Raw genomic sequence first — 27,375 nt, 5'->3', positions numbered from 1 at the left:
TTTTTGCGTTGTTCAAACGATGAACAATTAAATCTCCGCTTTATTGGATTACAAAGTCGAAATATTATGAAAACATATATTTAATATTTATGTCTGTAAATCTCTATTCATAAAGGTTACCTAATTTGGCATTTGACGTAAGAGGTTCACTATAGTAACTCAATTGCAAGTATGGTATTCCCCGTGGATAGAGAAATTTAAACTTGGTAACTTTAGTCCATATCAGTTGTTCAAAGACCTTGGTAGGATGGTCGCTAATAACGGTTTTGACTGCCGGCTTCTACCTGACTCAAACGACAATTCCCTTGTGTCTGTTTACGTCGTTCAAGGTATACATTTGCGGAGGTGACGAAACTTCAAACCCTTCGAATATGTACAACTACACATTATCATATTAATAGTTTATTTAATATTAATACGTGAACGTTTAATTATAATGCGCTAACGCGTGACTACGCAGGTGTGGCTAAGTGGCGACTTAATCAAGTGTTTGTACTTGCGCTGGTTGTGATATTCAAGCGCGTGGCTCGCATTTTTATCTTGAAAAATCAAACGGTTTTATGGCAAACTTATCATTTTGTTGTCGGATAATCTTCCACAATGAAAGAAAAAATAATGCAATAAAACTTGATTCACTCTTACACCAACCCATTAATTTACTAAATATTTTTAAAACTACACTCGTGAAGAGTATTTTTACTCTTAGGATATCCAGAACTAAGTGCCAACTACGGCAGCAAATCTCCATTATTTCTGACATCGGACTTTTCTTCAGGTTTCCACGGTCGTGGTGATAATTAAATATCTGATTTGGTCAGTCTATCGTACAGGATATACCCAGTCTCCACGCGGTCATTCAGAGTCACGCGTTCCAGGCTTTTATGCAATCGCGAGTATGCTACGAGCGACGCTCGGATCCAACAGCCACTTTAAAATGCACACCATTGAATTCGATTTAAATTGCGGTTATCAGAGTTGCATTAACATAGCGCGAGCGTATTGGTTTATTCCTTTTTGGGGCTCATAGTTCAGTGGAAAAATGAGGCCACGTCTTTATTTCAGCGAACAAGGCTTCTCCGGGACTAAGAGTTGGAATAAGCTGCCGATGACCAAACAGTTTGTAGTCTTCTTTAAGTTTTCCTAACGCTACTCCGAGTTCCATGAGTTTCTGCACTGCTGCGATTTGGCGGCGAGGCGGCAACTCGGTGTTGAAGGTACCGATGAAGGCTAAGCCGAGGCTCTCAACGTTGTAGCCCTTAGAATGCGCCCCCACTTTGGCCCACCCTCGTCCTTCGTACACCGCTCCATCTCCCCCTACAAGGAAATTGTAGCCGATATCTGACCAGCCCCTGGATTCGATATGATAAGTCTGCATAGTGCGGACTTGAAATGTGCAAGAACCCTGCAAAAAAACATTTACAAATATAATAATTAAAACAAATTGTGTTTCATCAATATCCCGCCTCGTGGTTACTCAGTTTTGTAACAACCCCTTTACTTTTTATATAATATACCTCAAATTAGATTTTATTTTAAACACGTAACTTTAAAAACATTTTAAGAAAGTAACACAGAAGAAATATGTGATTTCCTGTTGGTTCTTTTAATTCTAAAGTTTATCTTAATTATTAAAAGAAATTATTTAAAATGAATCAGATTGCCTATACTATGTTGAGAGGAAGGGGTGTATAATAGTTATAAAGTGCTGACTTAATTTTTAAAACAAATAAGGAGAAAAGTCCCTATAATGAAACAAAATATTTTAACCTATGTCTTTAATTAATTCAAGATTACGGACTTATAACTAAACTTAATATTTCTCAAAACGATCTGAAGGCAGCAGCTTCAAGCTGCAAGGTGTAGCGTGGGTAGCTAAGGCGGCAGCATCTAGCTGCGGCGAGGGCGCATGGTAAGCGCGTAGGCGGACGTCTTGTCGACGACGCGTGAGGCTGCGCTGCGATAGGCTTCTTCATACGAACGTTTTCCCGTATTTTTTCTTTGGATTATGGCACTAGAGAAGTGATTTTTTTACACACTATAGATATTTATCATTGGGGCGTCCTTATGTTTCGTTTTATAAACATGGTAAAACATTATGGAAACTAGAACCATCCAAACCCCGTAAAAAAGCACAGTTTTATCTGCTGTATTCGGGCGCTCGGTATACAAATAGAAATATTTTTGAAAAACGCAAAACGTATCGATACAAAAAAAAATCTAATACTCAAAAAATAACACAATCGGTTCTGGGTGCGGAAAATGGAACAACGAAATGTCGAGTTTGTCTGTTCTAACAGAAGGTCGTTGTATTTTTTGTAAAGTATCGGGGAGACATCTGCAAGACAAAGACAGGAAAACAATGTTTTTTCTTTCTGTATTTATTTTTTAGTTTATTAACAAAAATAACAATTACTTTATCTACCACATACACACTTAGGTAATAGATTTATCTGGATCATGTCTCGTCTGCCTAACTAGGTACAACCTGTTTTAAGGCAGGCATTTTTATGCAAAAAATAATCAATAACACTACTACCTACTTGTTCATTTACTATACAGTTATACAATAATAATTTATTATTAAGTAACACCTATTTATCAAATTTTTCCGTCCTCACAATTTATGTAAACCGAAACACAAAAATTATAATGTTTACGTACATTAGCATATTACAACAGAGATGAAGGACATTTCAGAAAAGGTAATTTAGAAGTCCAAACAAACTTCACAAAAATCAACATATGAAATAATTGAAGGAATATAGATATTCAAATTCGGGCAGAATGGTGAATGTTACACAGTGTGTAAAGTGGCCACTTAAACCAGCCAATGATAGGTTATAAGCCTTGTAGATTCCTAGACTTCTATATTACCTTCTCTAAAATGTCATTCATCTTTGTTGTAACATGTTAATGTTTACAGCTCCCCAGGGAGTTGAATCCAGTCCTTGTCTACAAAAATTTGGACAAACTTAAAATATTGTATTGGTACAAATCAAATTTCGAGTAAATACAATAATTGATATCAAACTTTCGATTGTGTTCATTTTATTAATATACGAGCATGAACTCACATCTAGCAATTGCAAAGCATTGCCGGGTTAAGCTCGTTAAAAATAAAACAACAAACTCTACATTTATGTTATTAATAATTTAAATAGTTTTAAAAAAGCTGACGGCTAGTATAGTAGCCATGGTAACTAAACACATAAAAAATATAAACGAAGAAAATATATGTTTATGTACATTTTATCCTCACACGGACATCTGAATGTGAATGGATATTTTCTGCCTGTTTTTTTTAAATATTTGTGGGCATCAAAATATTTGCTGTATCTGATATTCAGCTTATACGGGGATAACATCTCAATTTATTATGTGTCAATTTAGTAATTTATTTTACTTCTAAGAGTAATAAATTATACTGATCCAAATATAATAAATTGTTGTGGTATTCTCTTCTCGTTTCGGCTTTGCAGGTTTAATACAATTATTCTTCGTGTACTTTATTTTCAGAATACCAATATTTATTAACTGATTCTTTTTCGCTTTTAGGCCAATCATCACGTGTATGAAAACCCTAATGGTTTGAATTAATGGTATTTAACATATTGAGTAAATTTAACCTAAACAATCCTCAGTCTTAGAACCATAAAAACTATAAAAGAAACCATTTTAAAGTACAGTAGGCATGGTCATGGCAAGATCTAAGCAGATATGGCAAGTGTGTCATCTTTAAGCCAGGCATGAAAACACTTCTTGTTTCTTAAATGCTTGCATTTGCTGTAGGAACACATCGAGCGTAGGTACAGTTTAGTGAGATTTTAAGATGAGAAGAATCCGACGCTCGTTTTAATTTTTCCTCCAGAAAAGACAGCATTGGTACGCAAGTTACGGTGAGGTACATTAAGGTTAATCTGAGCAAGAACATTATAAGTACATACCAATATAGTGAAATATTATATTGTGCAAAAATATAAAACCAGTTAAAACCCTTTTTACCTTATAACTCGTTATATTAAATTGAATAAAATAATTTCAAATAAAAAAATAATTAATAATACTTAGTCCAATATAAGCACAGGATAGGGCAGAACATAACAGTACAGGACAGGATAGGACGGGACGGGAGGGGACTCGATGAAACAGGACAGGACAGGACAGGACAGGACAGGACAGGATAGGATATGACAGGACAGGACAGGATAGGACAGGACAGGACAGGACAGGAAAGGACAGGACAGGACAGGACAGGACAGGACAGGATAGGACAGGACAGGACAGGACAGGACAGGACAGGACAGGACAGGACAGGACAGGACAGGACAGGACAGGACAGGACAGGACCGGACAGGACAGGACAGGACAGGACCGGACAGGACAGGACAGGACCGGACCGGACAGGACAGGACAGGACATGATAGGACAGGGCAGGACAGGGCAGGACAGGACAGGACAGGACAGGACAGGACAGGACAGGATAGGATAGGATAGGATAGGATAGGATAGGATAGGATAGGATAGGATAGGATAGGATAGGATAGGATAGGATAGGATAGGATAGGATAGGATAGGGTAGGATAGGATAGGATAGGATAGGAAAGGATAGGATAGGATAGAAAAGTATAGGATAGGATAGGATAGGATAGTATAAGATATTTTTTTTCTAAAAAAGTACAATTCTACCTGATCAGCGCAGTTCTCCGTGGCCGTATGTGTTATGACCACCATTGGAAGGGGAGGTTTGTTGTCATCTAGCACTTCAGTGGGAGGTTGTGCGAGCCACTCTCGTCTTGTTATCAGTCGGAGATTACGAGAAAGTAGAAGAACTTTATCTAAAAAAATAAAATCATGGCAATAATTTCCTTATTTAATTTTTCCGGACTTATCTTCCATTGTTTAAAAAAAATATAAATTAAGGCTGTAGAATTGTAATTGTCTTTGACCTATGAAAAACATAATTTTAACATGGATTTGCATTAAGTAGACAAACACACTAATGTTTAGGTCTTTTTATCTTTAATAGCCGTTTTTGAAAGAACGCGGTTGTCATATTCATTTGTTCATTCATTATATTTTAATTTTAGTACAAACGTGTTTTTAGTGGTGGGCAAACATGGTCCTAAGATCTCAAAATTTGATTCAAATTGTTAATTTATTTTTAAATATTGTTTCGACGATATAAGGTTCATGATTTTAGAATAAAAAGATTTGATAGCTGTCGTTTTATTCACTAACGCCTATAGTAGGTATTTTGTATGTTTGGTTGAGACATGTAAAAAATGTAAACAAATGATTTTCGAAAGTAAAATATTACTCATAAACAAAATAAATATAGGAATAGAAAATAGACTCACCAATAATTTATAAATATAGGGTTCGTCTAGTTCCTAATTGTTTATCAGATTACAGAATTTGATTATCTATAGTGACGTGCATATGAAATTATATTGAAACAAAAAAATTGATATTGATATTGAAACAAAAAAAATAGTCTGGTTTTTCATTCATAATCCTGTGGTCAAGTCGTTTTCTTGTGTACCTTTGTTATACGAGTATGTCAGGCCCACAGATAATATAAGATATGTAAATTTGTGACGTGGGCGTTGTCTCGCGGACCGCAGTACCCAAAAATTGGCCTATTACGAAATTTGATCAAGCCCAGCGCATCAGTCGCTGCAAACTCGCGGCTGTGCGCAAAGCTCCCGTACATTTTGAAAATGTCAAATCGCAAAGTTTAACCGTCCACAAATAGTACCCAAAACAAAAACTTCTATAAATTTGGCATCCTATTGTACCGGCAAGTATATAACCACATGTTTTGATCTTTACAACACGCTCAATAGTACCTATAAAAATCTATGCAATGTCTTGCAGCTGTCTCCCGAAAATGTCTCTTCCCTTAGACAAAGTTTCAACTTGTACACTTCTCCTAAAAATGGCTTTCGTTTTGGAGAACTCAATATGTTCATCAAGGACAATGAACACTCTCAGGGCCACAAAAGATTTTTTTTTAAAATCAAAAGTGTTTATTTACTTAATCAATAGCCAAGTCTCCACTAGTTGACAAAAACTGAAATGTCGGTATTAAATCGGTGTTAAATAATTTTTTAAATTTTTTATGTCTTTTATATGCTGACATACATATATTATGGATGTATATTTTTCTTTTTATTTTTATTTTTCTTTTTATACCTATGTTTTAATATTGTTTCTTTGATTTTTGTATTTCTAACTAAACCATTATATTGTTATATTTTAATGTGTAAAAGGCACTTGTGCCGTATAATAAATTAAATAAAACAAATTATCATAGCGGCAGGTGTAAAGTGTAAAACTTCTTCATTTTACTGATCAGTAATTGTTTTTACAAACAACAGCTAGATAGCATTATGAATTGATAGCTATTTTTTATTTTAATTTATTTATTTTTTTAATTTTATTTATTTGTACACAAAATCCATTTATGAGTCCTCCTCCCTGGAGTTTCCTGTTTTAAGGAGGACTATTAGTCAATTAGGATATGGCAGGTTTTGCTAGGTATTTTGTACTTTATCATTAAAATAAACTTTCATCTGATTAATGTATTCATAATTTGATTTAAACTCGTATACACGTATCATTTAAATATTGTTTAAAAATAAACTTAAGGGGATTTTTGACTGCTTTATTCACAAGTAAATACATAATCATATAAGGGTATATTTTTATCTTAAATTGCATCCAATGTCAGAACGTTTTTTTTTTGTTTACATTTTTTAAAACAAATATCACTTTATTTATTAAAACATAAAACACACCATAGACATTGGCCTGTACGCGGGTATACTTAATCTTATCATTTATTCCCTTTCTATTGCAGTTTCTGCATATTTATTTATTTGGTTTATATGATTTACCAGATATTTTGATTTGTAGTTGTTTTCTTTTAATCGTAAAAAAACGTGTTAGAAAATAGGAAACAAGTTGTTGTAGAGTCGTATTAGAATATTGGACACTATCTTATGTTTATTAAAAATTTCGGACACCATCACATACCTACTAAATGGTCATTAAGTTTTATTTTAAAACGGAAAATAACTATTGTTTCGGGACAGCACTTTCAAAAAAGTGAAACAATATGATGAGCATTAGTTAAAGCGAGATAGAAGACCTACTATTCTAATTGGTTATTTAAGTTTTAAATCCAAAAAGTCTTTTGTAAACTGGCGACACTGGTTTCCCTAATAATGTGCATTATGGGCCCTTCTAGACTTTATTTATTTATTAATAATATTTACGACACTAGGTGCCTTTTACCTTACAAAAACACATATTTAATAGAATATAACACTTCAATATTATGTGAAAAAGAAAAAAAATATTATTTTACACAAATACTATGTCAGGGCAGTTTTATACAAAAAACTTATATTTTTATATGTGTATATTTTTTTAGAATTTAATTATTTTTTCCCCTCTCCTCCTGCATTCATAATAAATTAATGTGAAATCTGTAATTAGTCTTATTTTTTTTTATTGTTCATTTGTACCTTGTATTTAAATAAAGACTGTATAATTTTCTTAATAAATAAACATGCTCAGATATAAATTATAAAAAAATAAATATTTTATGCATTTAAATCAAAAAAAAAATCTAAAAAAAAAAACAAACCATAAAAAATTGTACACATAAATAAACAAAAGTAAACATAGAAAGCGCAACAATCTAACAAATGTATATTACCGTTTTCCATCTTTGAGATAATAAAATAGAGTTGATTTGTATAATCTGTACTTTATGCTAAAAATATCAGCAACTTTGGGATAGTTATTGCCGAGTTCATGGAGTCGATTCAAAGTAGCATTATAAGATTTTACTGTTCGCGAATTGTAACTAAACGGAATCCTTCGTCCAGGTACCTTGAGGTTAATGAATGCTTATAGTTTCGGACAGTCCCGTGTAAAGTTAACTAACAATCGTAAATAAATTCAGTAAATCTATTTTTTTTCTTCTCTCGGTAAGTTTTAACATGTTTAATCTATTTAATGGGAAGTCACAATTAGTAAATTCATATGTGATTCCGAGTTTAATATTAACGTATCTTAAAAATATGTTTTGAACTCTTTTAAGTTTAAGTATATTATGTAATACGCAACGATACTATTTAAAGTTTTATTCTTTAGCAGTCATTTAGGCAAAACTAAAATCCCGTTTGATACTCATCTGTTTTAGTAAAAATAATAAAAATTCACACAAAATTTATGAAAGATGGATTAAATATCAAAACCCACTCGATTACTTGAAATTTTCCATGATCCAGTCACGTCAAAAAACTCAGCAAAAAGCATGTTGTGAGATATATTTACGTACAAAGAAAAAGTAGAGGGAGAAATCCCAATTAATATTAAGAAACTTTGGTCATGTACAAAAAATATTTTAAAAAGCAGTAATAATACCTTAAACGATGAATTACGGGAAGACCTCTGCTCCAGTGTGGGGAGAAAGGAGGTCTGCGATCTATTCCTAAAGTATTTCAAAACATTTTATGAATGTTTTATGATAATCTAAAGATCAACCTGTTAATATTTTATATACGACAAATTAACACAATAATTTCGATTCAATTGGTAATGCCACTTTTGAGATAGAAGAAGTAACAAAATATCAGCCTAAAATTAACCCTAACAAGGGAAGTGGAAATGATGAGATTAACCCTTTTTTGTTTTCCAATGCGCGCATTCACTGACACTACCCTAGACTATTATTTTTAATAAATAAATTAACAAAAATACCTTCCCTTAAAAAATTAAAGAAGCTAAAATAGTACCAATTTTTAAATCTGGATCTAAGTATAATGTTCAAAATTACCGTCCCATATCTATTCTTTCATGTTTTTTGAAATTATTTGACCTCATGGTTTATGATAAAATTTACCCAAAAATTCTTGAAAATATATAGAAATTTCAGCACAATTTTCTCAAAAGGCGCTCTGTATTAACCAATATAGTAAATTTTACCGAATACGTCATATCCAAGATGGATGACAGAACAGTTAACGTCATATCCACAGATTGTTCTAAAGCGTTTGATCAGGTAGATCACCGAATTCTTATGCATAAATTAGAATATCTGGGAATACACTGTGACTTAAACGGTTGGTTTATCTCTCACTTAGATAAAAGACTTCAGTCAACTATGGTTGAAAGATATAAATCTGATTTCATCTCCATTCCGTCTGGACTACCACAGGGTCACAACTTGGGCCACTCTTATTTTATGCGAATATTTATTGTATTTAATTATGTTTCAAAAATGCTCATTACCTTTGTTACGCTGACGATATAATTTAACTCAAAGTTAGGTGAGCGATAATTTAACAAAATTACAAGATATACATGCATTATCAAATTACTGTAATGAAAACTAACTTTATATCAATGTTACAAAATGTCTTTCACTAGAAATAGAAATTAAGTGAAATATAACTATGTGATAAATGAAAATATAATAAGAGAAATAAACGAAACAGGTGACTTAGGAGTTCTTTTGAACTGAAAATAAAATTACAATAGTGGCAATAAGTCCGCCATTTAACCGTAAATACTTTTGTTTTATTTTTGTATTTATCACATTGTGTATTATTATTAATAAAGATGTGTTATTATTATTTTTCGTAATAATACATACAAAATGATTTGTCATGCGGCCCTGTAAATCTTTTAAAAACTTAGATACATTAAATTTATAACACTATACATAAAATACGCACGTTTCTATTTTGAGAAATGCAATGCTTTCTGGTTCCCTGTTTATAAATTTAATATTAATAGAATTAAGAATGTTCTAAAAAAATCCCGAATCAAATGGAATACAAAATTTAATTTGCATTTTCCAAATTAGATAGCTTCTTTAAAATTTCATAACTTGATTCGTCAACGGACAGAAAAGATATCTTCTCGCAGGTCCTGATTTACAAAATTGTATATAATGAATTCGATTTCCCTGAACTAATGAATCTACTTGCTTACCGTGTCCCCTCCAGACCGACTAGCCGTCAGAAATTTTCTTTCTTCCTAACATTGAAAATAATCATCGGAAACATTCGACCATCCCTCGTATATGTAAAAAAATTAACAAGAATTGTAATTATTTTACTTTGTTATTTATTTACACCTTTTATCAAAAATAAAATTTTACGTTTACTTTGCCTAGCTAACAAAGGTGCATACCCCGTTCCAAGCTTGGCAATTACATTATAATATATTTATGATAATAGTTAACAAATTAATAGAGAGCACAGACTAATAAAATATAAACTTACTTGTATACATATTTTGATACATATATATACACACATACACATATATACACATATATACACATGTACATACACACACACGTACAAACACCCATGCGCATACACATACATACATTCATAAAACATAGACAATTTATTTATAATGCGAAACTTCATGGCTACCATCTGTATATATATATATATATATTTAAATTATTCTTTATTTTCAAATTTTATTTTCAACATCCTGTAAGAGTCTCCGACCCATGGCATGCATCAATTTTTCTGACTCCCTACGACCAATGTTACAAAAGAGCGAGGTCAACACCTTCCGCAACTTGACAACACTCCCGTTTTTCCACGGTTCTTGCAAAAGGTTATGGACCTTTTTGCCTACGTAATAGTGTTGTCTCGATGCCAGAACAGTGTTGACCCCTTCACTTAGTATCAGATCCCTATTAGAGTACCTTGTATTATGTTTGTAGTTGAAGATTGGGTAAATGTCTCTATTTATGTGTGTAACCACTACCGTTCTTAATATATACTGTTGAATAATATTCAGGAATCTAAATTCTTTGAAAAGCAAGTCACTCGGATAACGAAATGTTTTTTTTTTAATTACTTGGATTAAAAATTTCTGTGCAATTGCTACAGGTTCAAAGACGATTTTTGTGCAAGCTCCCTAACCAATTAGACTTGATATATATATAATAATATATTGATAATAGTCTCGATATATCTAATACTTCATATAATAGGTACAGAAGAGAACTAATAGGTTTGATTCAGAATGAAAAAAATGATTTTCTATCTTTTTTGCTCTTTATTTCTCGTCATCAAATCAAATGTAATTTTCCACTATTACTTTCCTTCATTCATCCTCTACCACTCCACCACTCCTTATCAATTTTCTTTTTTTCCTTCCCCCTTCTTTCTTTTTTTTCAATATTAAATTTTTCTCTTATTCTTATTTTTTTAAACCGTCGTCGCTTCATTTTAATACAATCAAATGTTATCGAAAGGCAGGCCCTACTATTTATATATATATATATATATATATATTTTATCGTTTCTATTTATAATCATTTAACCTGTACATCTGTTTTTATTCTATATAAATAAATCAACACTGGTTAGAACTGCCTATAAATCAGAGTCTATATAATTGAGTTGTATTCCAACTGGCTTTCAACCAGAGCTTTTACATTTATTTCAAATTATCGTTATTTTAAAAACTTTTTTCACTTGCAAAATATATGCATTTTTAAGGATTTGTTTGCTATGCAGTTTATGTGACTGACAATAGACAACTTTCGATCGAAGATGACACCTATACACACACTTCAGAAACAGAAACGGATTTATCGTTTCTAATCAGATAATCGAATAAGAAAGGATTATTCATTCTGAAAAATCGCATGACCTGTTATTTTTTAATGTTTAAAATATTTAGTTGCAGCTTATTTGTCAAACACCACATAAAAAATTTTTCAACATTTTTCTGTAGAGTTAAGCAATCATTTACATTGTTTATTACTTCAAAAATCCTCATACCGTTAGCAAACAACAATAATTCAACATCATCGCATATATATATTATTTACAAAGATAATGAACAGTATTCAACCCAGGTGGGATCCCTGAGGAGCACCAATTTTTACAAAGAAGGAATGGAATTGAATGTCGTCAATTTTTGCCGGAAGTATTTTATCTGTTAAATAACTTCTCAACCAATTTAGCCCAATTCTTTTCATCTGTTCTGTGATCTGCTCCATCTTCAGCTTGTATCTCTAGATTTCGCATTGTTTAAACTCGTAAAGATATAAGATTCTTAGAGTTTTTATTTTTGTCTTTTCACCATAACTTTTTTCAGTGTCAAATAGTAAACAGGACTAAAACACTGGTATAAAAATTATTGCTGCTATCAGTATCATTGTACAATTTGGCTATTCAGGTCGCATTTAATCTGACAAAATTTAAAATGAGATAAACTTTACCATTTTTGTCAGCTTCGCGAGAGATAATTAATCTAATTATAAACACCTAACGTGCCTGGTACATAAACGAATAAAAAGACGAATTCGTAAAAAAAATCAACATATCTCTATTGAAGACCTTAAAACTTTTCAATACTAGTTATACTCCACTGCTGGATATTATGGGCATCTTCCCGTAGGATCTTGTGGCATCCTGCTTTTTGATGTATCCCGTCCATTACCACTTTACCATGCACTATCCTTGATCTTGCCGACTTCAAATTTGGGAGCGTTAATAAGCCACGGTGTAAGCTAATGAACGCAAATGTAGGAAGATATCATGAGATAGATTTACTTTTTAAATACGTGTCATTTTTTATAGTAACAATAATTGTTATTATTTATTTTCGTACACTTTAAGCTTCAAGACTATAAACAAATTTACAATGTTTCATCGTGGTCTTTACCACAAATTAATTAAATATTTTATAACGTTGATCTTGCTGGAAATCAAACCCAGGACGTAAAGCATGGTAGGAAAACTCTTTTCATTGCAGGATACACATATCTCCACCTGATATATTTTATCAGATTATTACCTGAGAGTAGCCATCGAATCGGAACCCTCATCCAGGGTCCTAGTTCCAGTTCACACACATACATTTATATATTAACACCCTGACAAAAAAAAGTGATAATGTCACTGACTCAGTGGATTAGAAGGTTCAACGTTTGAACCCCGCTCTACCACAACTCGATTCTCGTATTCTAGAAGTTTTTTACGAAGCCGAAGATTTGAAATTGAAATATTTTGTTTAATTTAATCCCAAAATATATTGGTTAATCTTATTCCAAAATATTTCAATATTAACAAAAAGAATAATCAAACAATAACTAAATTTACTAATGAAATAAATTATATATTCCTCACATTTGATCTAAGGTGCAAGAATTATTTTTTTGCCAAATTGTTCAATATACTTCTCCAGAAAATTAAGTTCTTTGATAACATAAAACATTTCAAATGAGAAATCAAAATCTGGTCAAAGTAAATTACATAGCATATTACAATTACAATTTCGTAGCATAGAAGAAATAAAAAAAATAATTAATAGACATCTTAAATATGTAAATTAAATTTTGAACCCACACACAGTCCTCCTTAGAACGGGTTCTCCTAGTGAGGAGGACTCTTTCATTGATTTTATTTTTTTTTAAACATGCAGTATAATAGAGTAGATAAATATATTATATTATATTATAACAGATTAAAACACATGAATTACCTATGTTTGTTGATATCGGAACGTTCAGATTGAGGTCTTCCATGCTATGAACAGCGGTAGTTTCTTTCGAACGAAAAGTCAAAATCAATCCAATTAGAATACATAATAGTACCACAGTTGTTCCAATCACAACAGACAATATCAATGTCATCGTTGTAACGCTTACTCCAAACTTATCGTAGATTAATTTCGCTGCTTGAAAAGTAAAAAAACAAATATTAATTACGTTTATCAGTGAAATGTTTAAAAAGTTTATCTAAATGTGTATGTGCCTGTCGGAGAACCAAGTGAACATACAATATTTGCTTGTGTGTGAACTTGAATGGACACACTAATAAATGTACGGGAAACGTAAAGATTTGTATAGTTCAGAGCAATGTCAGTATAGAAATTCTAGATAGTATTTTCTTCTGCGATTTTAAGATTAATATGGATATTTCGTTAAATATAGTAACATCATTTCACATCTTAGAAATACATTGGTAATTATAAAGTAGGTGAAACAGCAGAAAAATAAGACCAAATTATTTTTAAATAAGAGAGTGAACACTCAACATGGATGCTGGCAAACTTTAAGTTAGTTGTAAATATTATAATATTTGAGAGTTATCTCATAGGTACGATATGTAGTATTTACAAATATACACGCACGCTGATGTTTTAAAAGTACAACGGTAAAATAATGATTTCATAACATTTGATTCGGGTAAACATAATATATCGGTAGCTCAGTTGCATACAGAGATAACTAGAAATTACTTGTTTTGGGAAATGGCAGACCAAAGTTTTGACACATCTGAATTGATTTGTAACAACTAAATATTTATATCATCTTTTGTGAAGTACATATGAACATATTTATCAGGAAGAATATATACACAATTGTTACTTATTTAAGTATCAAAGTTGTTATGCAAATTATCATAACGTTTTGATTAGTTATGGAGCTGAGAGATACTTACATATATTTATTTTCGTATGAATGTATCGATCTAACACGAGAAAACCAGTAATTTTTAAGAGTTACATTTTTGTGGAATTGAAAATGATTACTTTTCTTAATAATATATTTAATAATGTCGCAGTTATATTATAACTCAAAACTTCATTTTTTTAGTTATATCTCTATGGAACTGAGCCATCGTATCGGCACCGATGTAAAATTAACACAGTGGTGCGTTCTCTTTTTACCATATTTTAAATCTTTTATATTTTTTCGTCGTCGCGTATTCATTTTCGCAACGTTCCGCGCACAAGACAGAATGGTACTGTGTATTGTATTGTCGTCGTGTGAACCCAGCATTAGATAAAACATAGCTTATCGAAATGAACCGCAATATTGCATTTATCGCAAACATAAATAAAGAGTTTATATTGTCGTTCTTCAGGGATGTTGTCTTCCAAATCACATTGAAATTTCATTTTCTTCAAAATGTTTTGAAATTCAAGGTGTGGATTTAATCGTCTAGGGAGCTGTTAACATCAACATATTACGACATATTTATTGTGTATGCAGATAATTGTTTTATTTATTTATTTATTTATTAACCCTTACGGATTATTGCATTCATTTTCCAAAAAAATATACATCATTTTTATTTATACTCTGTTGGTGATATTTATATTTTTAACGCCTTTTAAAACATATATTTAAGTCTTTTGTTTGGTTTCGTCGGGTAGTTTATTGTATAATTTCAGTCCCTGATTTATTAGTCTCGATTGTCCTTGTCTTGTTTTATAATGTTGTATGTGGTATTGTTCTGATATTTTTGTATTATATCAATGTTTAAAACAAATTTTCCAGGTTTAGTTCTTTGTCTACAATTATATCAGTGGCTAACTAATGAATAAATTTTAAGGATTCTAGTTGAAAAAATTCATCCACATTTAATTATTTTTTTTTTTTAAGGTTCTAAGTTGGTGTTAAATGGAGGTCATATACTAGCTTAAATACTTTATTTTGCTGTATTTGTAGTCTTTTTATGTCATTTTGGATTCCTGTTCCCCACGGTTGTTAGAATATAACATAGAATGTAGAATATAGAGTTGGTAGAATTTTATTTTAAAATTTGGTAAGATATCCTAAATAAAATCCTTTCTTGTTCGAAACGCGTATACCTTTTTGTATATTTAATAAATGAAAGTAAAATTCAATCCAATAAAAGTATATCATTTTGGGTACCTTACCAAACGTCATTTAATTTATTTATTTAATTTTACAGTACGCCCAAGGGGCATTTACAAAAATTATACAGGTAAGTACAAACATAGTTACTAATAATTTACAAAATAAACAACGCTTTTTTGCATACATTACAATTACAATTATTACAACATAAATGAACAACGTTTTAAAAATAAATAAAGAGGGTTATCTACAGGGCTTATATCCTATCAGTGGCTGTCACACCGTGTAACATTGACTATTCTGCTTATATTAAAAAATCTGTATTCCTTCAACTCTTCCATCTGTTAATATTTATGGATTCTAATGTGGATTAAGTCCTTGTTTAAAAAAAAGGACTAATTCAAAACATTGCTGATAAATCCACCTGGTTTAAGAGGAAGTACAAAAATTGAAAAATATTTTCAGGCGTTGCCTAGCACGTAAGTGAAATAATTAAACCAGATGAATCTCACCCGCATCAATAAAGGTTTCAGCTCTTTAACTTCACAAACATCAACACTGAAAGTAAATTCCTCCCCATATCGAAAACCATTTTAAAGACTGGTTTTCCGGTTCTCCCATACAAAAAACAATGTATTTTTGTTCAATAAACGAGTTACATTTCGAAAAATTTCAATTTCATATATCGCGATTTTAATTAAATTTTACTCTCACTGTAAGTTTGGCAAATTGCATGGAGGGCTTTCGTCGGATATTGTCATCCATCTTCATGACAATATCGCCAACACGAATGATAGAAAAAATTGTATATACTTGTATCTCAATAGCCTAGGTATATCTATTACAGTAATTCCATAAATTTAACGACGTCATATTAGATTATATTTATCGTGATTTTAAAATTTTCTCACTCTCGAAACCCCTCATATAAGTCGACAAAAGTCAAATCCCGTAATCATGCATGTAGCACCGCTTATTTAAAGGTTAATAACTGCGTCAATTTAATCAATTTGCAGAAAAAAGATTGTGAGTAGATAGGTACTACGTTTGATAATTTTAATTTAATTTTAACTTATTTTTAATTTATTTTTTAATTTTAACACCAGGGGTTAGCAACACGACTTTCCTTTGATGGAGCACTCCTAAGAATCTGAGATCCTTACTTTTTAAAATATAAGTGAGAATTCCAGACTGGTCTAGTAGCATATATCAGACCATTCAACGTTACTTCCCTTTCCTCATTCAAAAAAGGACAATGCCACAACGCAGGTTCAGCCGTTTGATTTAACGCGTCGCGAGCGCAACTTGGACCATTAACAAGAGCAGAAGAATGGAGCAGACCCCTGAATTTTCCTTGACTCGAAATCATTTTAACCGCATGGTGATTTATACACCAGCGCTTGTTTTGAACTATCGTCTTCACGTCTAGACAAAAGAAATAGGTCCATTGACCCTTTGGAAAAAAGTCCCAACGTCTCTGCCATTCATCCAAGTCAACTTTGTATTACATTCAATGTCTTCATTCGGGGATTCGTCAGTACGACCAACAATGTACCTAAAATACTCAATCTGTTTCCTCCTCTTCAGCATACAATTTTTACGACACGACTTAACTCCAAGTCTGCGAAAAGCTCAACCACCAAAATAGGCAATATGCCGCTGGAGAAAAGTTCTATTGGACCCCGAGATCACTAACGAAGGCAATCTTTAACCACTCAAAAAAGTTCGATTTACAGTTCCAGATTTGGCTGCAAATGTCAGTTTTGAACAAAGGTGGATATGTTAATAACCCTGACAGCGTTTCATTGAAGACCCCAAGTAGTCCTGCTAATCCCAAGTTCTTTCATAAACCAAGCAGAATGGGTACTTCATCATTTTATTTATAGACTCGCTCGCAACTGGTATGTACCTATATAAACATTCGACCTAACATACCTGCATGGGTAAATAAAACGTAAAGTTTGTAAAAAACGCTAACACATATCGCAAGAAAATTTCAACCACTTTCGAACTTTTTTGCTTTAGATTACTATTTACCGGCTAGGCGACAAACTTCGAAGTAACCAAACGCCCCGAATCAGCATATGAAAGCTAATACTGGTTAAATACTAATAAATTATTCAAAAAATGGACCTTTTGCATTATTTTGGTAAAATAGAAACACCAGATTGGCCTCTGATTAGAAGAATGTATCGATTTTAGAGAAATATGTTTATATTTGTTTCTTAAAATACGCATATTATACAAGAACCTATGGTGAAAATTGTACAACTGATATGGAATACCTACAATGAAACAGAAGAGGATAAAAATAATCTAGTTGTTCATACAAAATACCAATAATTTAAACATACTTTCATAAACTAGCAGAAAACGTAAAATTATGTTCCTCTTTTTATTATCTCAAATACAAATTAAATAAATCGATATTTATGATGATTTTAAGCATTCACTTTGCGATCTATTATTATTTTAATTAATGTCATTCGATACTGGCGTTTAACAACTTACCGACTTCTTATTATCTACCGGTTTCAACACGTACCTGTGTCTTTGTCAGAATACTAACTAAACCTGAATTAGTACTGATTCTCTTTTTGCAGCCTCATTAAATCCAGCTTTGAAATTTATGCACGCGTGACAAAACTTATTTAATTAATCAAAATCGAAACAGCCAGAGGCTTAACCTTCAAATCAAAGTACCTACCCCTCTGTAAAACTAGATTATGACAGAGGCATGCACTCTTCTTGACTCCTGGATTATGCGATGTATTTACTAATGACATAACATATTTAATCAATCTACTTCTTCTTCTTTTCCACACCTGCTCCTAAGTGGAGCATGTGGACATCACTAGTTACCTACAGGAGACCCTATCGCTAGCCAGCATTCCGGCTCCTCCCACGTCAATCTAGCGCCCCTTAGTTTCACCGAATGAAGTCGAAAAATCGTCTTCGACGGCCTTCCAGGACAGCGTGAGCCCGCAAATTTAACGAACAGCCAACTTGAGTTTACGTTCTCCTGAAGCATGCTCAGCACGTGTCTATGCCAGGTCTACTGCCGCATCTTCAAGACGCTCGTTATAGGAGGCTTATGCGTCCATTCTCGGACTTCAATATTAGTAATAAAATCGACCCACCTTATACCTGATGTTATTCTCAAGCACTTACTCTCAAAACTCAGAAGTTTGGTGTTTTGAGCTTTGGTAAGCTGCTAAAATTCGCACACATATAGGAGTACTGGCACTATCCAAGAGTTGAATAATCCGCATTTTGTTTTGACCGAGTATTGACTAAAGTTTCAGACAACACGCATCATGTTAGAAGTTGCTCCAGCAATTTCTAGGCGGGTTGCGAGCTCTTTCTGCATGCTTCCATCCTCAGTTATGTAAACTCCCAACTATTGAAAGCGGTCAACTTTCTCGATCCTCTGTCCATTATTATACAGAGGCTTATCAAGGTCAGGACAAGATTTTTCGAACTCAATCTGAGTCTTTTTTATGTTTATATTAAGACCCTGACGAGTTAAATTTTCGTGCAGTTTGTCAACAATTTCCAGAAATTTACCTACAGACTTTTCAAGAAGAGCCGCATCGTCTGCATACTCCAAGTCGCACAACTTTAGAGGGGAGTACACTTCTATGCCTCTATCAGGTGGTATTGATAACTTATCAATTAATCACACCTTTTAAAAAAATATAAAAAAGTGAAAGACACTGCTAAAATATCACTATCAACTGATTCTCAGCAGCGCTGTATGTGTGAGATATGTTAATTTTCAAGATAAAAATACAACAATGGAGAAATAAAAAATATTGTTTAAAAGACATGCAATTACTAAATGTTTCTATTTAAACGTTAACCAACTTTTCCTTGTCTACAGGCATTAAGATGTACCCGTCTCTTCGCCAGGACACCAATTAAACCAACATACAAAACCCACTATAAATCTTCACAATAGTTGTTGGTTTCATATTTTGGTGCAATAGTAGTTACTTATGTTTTTTAAAGATTAGAATATTACAATAGAGAAGAAAAATGTTTATTATATTAAGAAGATAATTAATTCCTTCATTTTCCAACCGACATTGTATGAAACATAAAAAACTATCATGCCAATAATTGGATTCGATTGTAAAATTCAACTTAATTTGAAAATTGGATTAAAAGATTTTTTTTTTTTCTAATTCATTCTGATATTCCGTCGTTCGCAGTTATGGCAAATAAAGTGTGATGATAATGCTGCCTATTAACATACAGCGTGTATTGTAAACCCTGTAACATCTGAAACCACGATGAACGGTATGAGCCCGAAGATATATTGGTATTTTAAAAAAAGAATTAAGAAGCGTTTCAAAACTAAAAAAAATAAATAAAAAGGACAAATGGTTGCCTTCTTCTGCGGGGGAGAAAAACAGTGGTGCGGAAGGGGCAGCTAGCTCAGCGCTTTGCAGAAGTAAGCAACCATTTGATTTTTGTTAAAAATTTTGAAACGTTTCCAAATTATTTTTTTCAATATGCCAAAATGTCACCTTGCTAATACCGATTACTGTGGTTTCCATACAAGTTGTATGGTATCCGTATTTCATTTTTGTTAGAAGTTTCTTTACACCTAAGCTTTTCCATTCCGGATTGATACTTTTATACAGGTTAGAGCCCAAAAATATATCGTGGGTATACTGACAAAAAGCTTTAACTCTCAAATCCTCGTTTTGAGAAATCAAGCATTTAAGTTTTGTTCCAATTTTACTATTTTCAATCTCATTTAAATATAGTAAGATGTTAAATTCTCATTTAAGAACATATTTATAATTTTTTCGTTTCTTAATTTTATATTAAGTAAATAGTTAGTAATTTAAAGCTTTTAGCCTGAATAAAATACCGGGTATCCGACTCTTAACCTTAATTTATTTTTTTTGTTACAGATTTATGAAATTAAATAAGACCGTTAAAAACTTTACAAAACCGCATCGTTAAGTGAAATCCGCATATTTTCGGGTTAACGTTTTTTGCCAGTATACCCACGATATAACACCTTTGATGTTGCTACATAATTGTTCAATCGGATGCGTGTACTATAGCTTTTGTTTTAACTGGGAGAGAACGCAACGACGCGACGACGTGTTATATTAAGTATTCTATGTATACTTTGTTTATTATTAACAATAACCCCCATGGCAGGGGCGTGCGGTAAAGTTTTCGATTAGGAAAGCAGTCATTTGGTACTAAGTACATACATACATCGGTAAAATGTGTGCCTACTGCCTACTACTAACACAGAAATTCAAATTAAGTGCTTTGAAGTAAAATTCTGTACTGCCTTCCCGCCCTAAAGGAACTAAAGTTGTGCAGTTCCATGATACAGATTCAGACAAAACGCGGTGTATTTTACACCAGTTCGCGAAATTAATGAATGAACATCGAACCCTTCCCAGGTGGCTTTGATTAAAACAACAAATCGATCAAATATTTCTTTAAGTTATTTTAAGGATTAGTTAACTTATAGCTGATTTTATTAAATAAAAAGAAAATAGATACTGATTGTTTAGAGGTCAATTTCTTAGGGAAGCGTTGGTTCCATCCAATATATGGACGGACCGCGCATGCTCCAATAATTGAAGAAATGAGTGGATGTTATTGGATGTTATTATGAAGGCGTTATTTTGAAAATTAAAAAATAACGGGTATTTTTATATAAATGAATATGTTATGAATAGTCCATTCGCATAAAGACACTACACCATAAAAAAGTGGCAGAAAAACGATTCTAAAAACGAATGAAAGGGTTTTATTTATTATCAACAATTGTTCTGGTGTTCAAAACTTTAAACTCGGGTATATCAGCTATTTTTTTGTCACACTTTTATCCACTCACGTCTTCTATTATTATGTCCATTTAACATTTTTTTTCAAAATAAATATTTCCATTTCTCGGGTAATTTACGGCAACTTAATTGGTCTTTTATATTTAGAACAATCTGTGTTTTAATCTTTCTATGCTAGAGGTAAACTACGGTTTTTCCAAAAAACTTGGAGAGACAAATGAGTGATTTTTCGTAATTTAAACACCTTGTATTTTTTGACGAATGGTTTCAAAGTGAATTTGTTTTCTAAAATATATTGTAACACATTATAAAAATACTCATTTACTTACTGTTCTTTTACGTACTGTTTGTTAACTTAACCTCTAATTTGGTGTGGAATTACAATAAAAATAAAAATAAATCTTTATTATTAAAGAAATTGGGAGTACATGCTATTTACCATGTAACATAATATTTTCCATATTTCACAATTAGATTTCGACATAGTAATTACTCAATTTATCGTATTTGGTAGTCTTCTCGCAGACAGATAGCACATCCGAATGACTCTGTTTTTCTAAATAAAATATGGCAATGACAACCAGCATAAACACATCGATAATGTGTAATTGTATATTCTACATATTTTTATACAAACCGCGAGAAACACACACCAATGTGATAGTTTCGCATATGTTATGGCATATTTCAAATAAAACATATTTAACTTGATAAACAACTTATTCTTTTTTTCGGCTCCTATTTGAAGCAAGGTAATAAGTACTCACGAACATAAAGTATAAATAAGTCAAACAGGTTTTTACTGTTTATTTTTCTTCAAACGACTGATTACGAATATAGATATGAGTTCTTTCATAAAATTCAGCGTCTTTAGCTTAGCTACGATTACGTATTTAATTTAAATTACTATTTTACGGCAATATTCTCGGTCTCTGAATAAGCGGCGGAAGCGTAATACTGATCTTCTTGCCTTCTTGTCATAAATAATCAAGAATCAAGAAACGTTGCATTTGGTATACGGATCGAGCGCAGTATGAACTATTAGCTGCAGGTAATCATTATCAACATTTCCCTGTTCGCACCCAGTGGTTGGACACATGAAGTGAAAGATGATCAGTCTTACGCTTCAGGTACCAAGTCCAGGGACAGTAAATCTTGCTGTGTTAAATCACAATAAAATCTGTATGCAAGAGGTAAGCTGCAGTTTCTTCAAAAACTCAACATTTCAGGAGACAAATTAGTGATTTGTTTATACTTTAAATATCTCTTATTTTTCAATGGGAGACTTTAAAGTAATTTTTTTTCTAAAATACAATTATACACAATACAAAAATACACATTTTAAAAACACGTTTTCTTTGGAAGTATTATATGTTTTCTTACTCTTCTAAACTTCTTATTTAGTGTGGAGTTACATTATAAATATATTTGTTAATGACTTTGTTTTTAAAAAATGTAAGAGTTTATGCTACCTATCATGTAAAAGAGGACGAATAATTTGATTTAGACATAGTATTAACTCAATTTCATTTCTCGAAGTCTTATAAATATGTTTATCGTGTTTATGAGTATCTTGAATGCCGTTATTTCATTAACATACTACAACAGGTGTAAAGAACATTTCAAAGAAGGTAATATAGAAGTCTAGGCATCTTACAGGGCTTATGATCTTATCATTTTATTGCCCCTGTTTTGTTTTGTTCAGTTTCTTGTTTATATGTTTCTTCGTGTTACTGTTGCAATTTGCTTAGACCGTATATATAGTAAATAAATATATAAATATCTGAAATAACCGAAGTTTACCTCTCGCATACAGTATTGATATTTCACGTGGACCCTGCCAGGAATCAAACTCGGGACCTAAAGAATAGTAGGCGAATGCGCCAACCCCACTCGATTAACGTTTTCGTGATTTCTACCTAAGCTAGCCATCTAGTCGTAAACGCTCGTTATAAAGTATCTTCTTTTTCATGCAGTGCCTTGTCAGCCCCCCCCCCCCCCCCCCCCGCTACTTCGAGGCCAGGAAAACTGCTTATTGAATGTACTCGCCATGGTGATTCCTGGGAAAAGATGACCAGAGTGGTTTCCCGTTGCCTTCTTTGGTCGATTTTTCTGTCGAGCTTACCTTCCCTTAGCTGATTGGTTCTGGTTTGGAGGCGCCAGAAACTCGCCTTTCATCCTCTCGTTATCTGCTGTGATCACACCGTTATGAGTGTGATCCCATTGCCCGAGGTTCGCGACGTGGACGCTAACGAGTAAGACTAGTCAGTAGTGTTACCGGTGGAATGCAACTGGAAGTGACTCACTGCGACCCTACCGACAGTTTGAAGGAATATTATAATTATGACTATAAATTTATTTTATAAGTAAGTAAAAAGCTGAGTTTTAAATTAGAAAAAGGGTTTTTTTGTCCCGAAAGAACTTTGGATTGGTAATACTGCTATCTTGTCAAACGAATGACAGTTTTAAAAAAAATGTCTTCTGTAACAAATTTACTCAAATTAATAAGCGAACGTCTTTACAATTGAACGACGCGACAATTGCAAATTGTGAAAATTTACTTAAAAAATCAATATTCAGTTCACCAAATGTATAGGTCTCTTCGGGAAATCATAAGTTTATTGCATGACAAGTTTGGCGACAGCATATTTCCAAAAATGGTCTTGTTATTATTGTGCTGAATCCTGTGCTTTGACGCCATTGGATTATTTCCTATTTGGGCTACTGTTAGTCCATGATCTTTGAAATTAAACCGACAGGTCTTGAAGCATTAGGATTCAATAAAACACGCATTGTTTCGGAAATAACGCCAGATTTTTTGGGTAAATACAGCAAAAAATGGACAGACAGAATGCGCAACGCAACTGATAATTGTAGAGGGTATTAATTTGGTCTAGTACAACGTAGTTTAAAAGTAAGGCCAATCATACTTTCACACCCATGAAGTATATCAATATAAGGTCTCTTAGTGATTTCGAATAAGCAATGATTTGACTTGTAAGAAACGTCAAAATAAAACAGAGACCGCAGCAACCGCTGACGGTATACGTATATTATTTATACACTACTATACGCGTATTCTTTATTCTACCCGTACACAGGAATCTACATATAAATAACCATGCATGCAAAACTTCATGAAAACATTTTTTTACTTAAGAAATCATTGCTAATTTGGAAAATGAGAAAATATTGCATGTGCTTACATATATTTAAATATATTTTTTAATTTTTTATTTCCTTTATGTCTCGGACTAGAAACATTTCCACAAACCCTTTCCCATCCGCTTTCCTAGTCCACATCTTGTACGTTGTACGCATCGTTTCGTCGGTCAAACGCGTTTTTAATCTCAATCTTTTTAATAAAAAAATACGATTTTCAAAAAAAAAACTCATTTAGATATTTTTTAAAGTATACTATAAAAAATGTTTCTCTAAAATTTAAAGGTATCTACTGATTCCGTTTTAATATGTATAATATATTACCTTGTACTCTTATTTGTAAAGTATTTATTTCTGAAATATTTATAATACAATTATTATTTACAATGTACTTTTTATTTTGTACATAGGTACCATAACAAATAATTTATTTTTCTGTTTATAGTATTTTTTAAACATGCAATGTTCCTTTATAGTTTTATTTTTATTTGCATGGGTTTTTTGGATCTGACACAACTTAAAAATAAATATAAGTATGTTTTTTTTTTGTGCTAGCTATGTTTGTCCCGTTGGGCGTGCAAGTGTTATTAAATAAATTTAAAAAACAAAATATCTAACCAATCACAACTTTTGTATACTTGGTATATCGACAGGCACTAACACAAAGGGGGTTATTGAACGTTCATATCAAAAAATAGTTAAATATCCACCATCTCCCCTTGAGGTGATTTTCACAAAAATGGCGCTATTTAAATTATCCAAACATTATTATTATTATCTCCATCTCTGTTGAAATATATTGATCTTAATAACTCCCTAGGAGGTGATATCCAGTCATTGTCTTTACAAGTTCGGGCAAACTCAACATATTATTTATTCAACTAACTGGTTTGAAAAAATTAGAAACATTGCAATGTATTTTCAGGCATTGCCTAGCCCCCACATGAATAAATGTTTTGGCTCTTTTACTTCACAAAAGATAGTAGATGGAAGAGTTGAAGAAATGTGAATTTTGATACATAGGCATAATGGTGTATGTTACACAGTCTGTAATGTGTTTTTTATAACCGTAACAGGCCTGGAGACCTAATTACAGTTGTGAATTACAGCATAAAACACCCAGGCTTGAAGAAAATCCATTTTATTTTCTAGGTTCTCACCAAGGGTCTTAACTACTACATCACGAAGGCCACCATAATTGCCGCTTAGCCAATGACAGTTCATAAGCCCTGTAAATGTCTTGACTAAAAAACTTTTCTCCCTCAATTGCAATGGCTTTTCACGTTCTAACAAGAAAAAGAGAATTTTCAAATGTTGTTATAACATCAACCAAACTCTTTATATAAATATTCATATTTTTTTGTTCTCATAGGCAACATGATTTTTAGTAGTGGTAATTGTGCACTCTATAATTTTATTTGCATAAAATAAAACAAAAAAGTGAAATATAGGATGAATTGTGGAAGCAGAACATTAGCTAACATAAAATTATATATGTACCTTAAAGGATAATCCACTGAAGTCACATTGAACGGAATGTTCAGGCAACAAGATTTTGTGATTATGCGATTTACAAAACACCGTAACTTTTGAAGCAAATACGATATTTTCAATCCATAAAGAACTTTTAATGTAAAAAAATATTATTTTGTTAATAAAAGTACATATTAAAATAGCGTATCTGGTACTACAGATGTTTTTTGCTCTAAAACAATGAGGACTTTTTTGACGAAAGTTGACTTTGGTATTTTATGTATATTAAGCTTTTTACGATATTTTTGCATTTTTAACTTCAAAACGACAAAAATATAACTTTCGTGTCTTATCCTCTAAGGTACAGATATACATACGCAGATACGATTTTGATGTAAACAGCAAAAAATAAATTTGACGCACCCAGCGCACTGCAGTAAAATAACACACATGCACTACTACCAGTATTTAGTGGTGGAGGTTCATCGCTCTTCTTCTGTTCTTCGTGGGGACTCTCTTCTTCGATTTCGTCTTCGGAAATCTGTTTGATGATGGTTATAGGTCCGTTGATGTAGGTCTTATTCCCGAAATGTACGTCGGAAGAGTTGGTGACGGCGACGCTTTCGAAATTCAGAGGAGGTTCTCTGTGCTCCAAAATCTTTGATAGAATGTTCACGTCTGGCGTCGGGTATAATTTACTCTCTGGTGCATGACAAAGCGCCATCGTGACGTTATTCGCTATGTCATGGCGGTCACATGCAATAAACACGATACAACACAATGCACTGCACTTCACTACAACACAGCGGACCCCGTTGACCGAGATCTGAGGACTGACGACTGACGACTCCCAAGCGACGGAGTGACTGCGGATACGACCATCATCAGCGAGTGATGATAATTATTGCTATTGTTTTGAAATATCATTAGCAAGCGAGGTTTATTTATATTAGCATGTGAAACGCTAATAAGTACTATGCATTGTCGGATTACATGTTGACATAGCTCAAACGTGGGGGTTCCAGGTTCGATTTTCAGTGGAATCTCCATAATATTTTTTTTTCTGGAGCTTGAGTGTTATAATATAATAAAATGTAATAGTATTTTTATTTTTAAATATTGCCTTTGGTATACAAAAAATTAAAGAAATAGTAATACGTTTTCAAAACATAAATATCACGTCTCACGTTCACTTCCCGTATTTTCGACATAAACTGCCGACGAACAATAAGCAGAGGACGTTCA

General features: G+C 32.4%; 1 protein-coding gene across 6 annotated transcripts; it reads right to left on the bottom strand.

The window, feature by feature from the left end:
• Positions 1-26,965, bottom strand: LOC148279061 (peptidoglycan-recognition protein LF-like). 6 transcript variants are annotated; one of them, XM_088230498.1, is made up of 4 exons: positions 26,554-26,965; positions 13,543-13,737; positions 4,687-4,835; positions 1-1,402 (listed from the first exon to the last, which is right to left on the bottom strand). In XM_088230498.1, the coding sequence occupies exons 1-4, from the start codon at positions 26,852-26,854 to the stop codon at positions 1,022-1,024; spliced, it is 1,026 nt and encodes a 341-aa protein (XP_088086624.1). In that variant the 5' UTR covers positions 26,855-26,965; the 3' UTR covers positions 1-1,021. The 6 variants fall into 6 exon arrangements, with proteins under 6 accessions (XP_088086624.1, XP_088086625.1, XP_088086626.1 ...); XM_088230499.1 differs by having other exon boundaries at positions 13,543-13,734; XM_088230500.1 differs by having other exon boundaries at positions 26,593-26,965.
• Positions 26,966-27,375: the final 410 nt, after the last annotated feature.

This window comes from Micrasema longulum, unplaced genomic scaffold (assembly GCF_059751315.1).
Source record: "Micrasema longulum isolate JH-2025_06_02 unplaced genomic scaffold, ASM5975131v1 h1tg000774l, whole genome shotgun sequence".
NCBI lineage: Eukaryota > Metazoa > Arthropoda > Insecta > Trichoptera > Brachycentridae > Micrasema > Micrasema longulum.
The sequence above is the reverse complement of the archived record's forward strand: the minus strand, read 5'-3'. Positions and strand labels throughout refer to the sequence as shown.

Bases quoted from the DNA above. Each gene is read 5' to 3' on its own strand.
- LOC148279061 (XM_088230498.1), bottom strand. From the start codon at position 26,854: ATGGCGCTTTGTCATGCACCAGAGAGTAAATTATACCCGACGCCAGAC. The intron at 4,836-13,542 runs GTAATTCATGTG...TTATTTTTTTAG, and splicing joins TCCGATATCAACAAACATAG to ATAAAGTTCTTCTACTTTCT. The intron at 1,403-4,686 runs GTAGAATTGTAC...GTTTTTTTGCAG, and splicing joins CGGAGAACTGCGCTGATCAG to GGTTCTTGCACATTTCAAGT.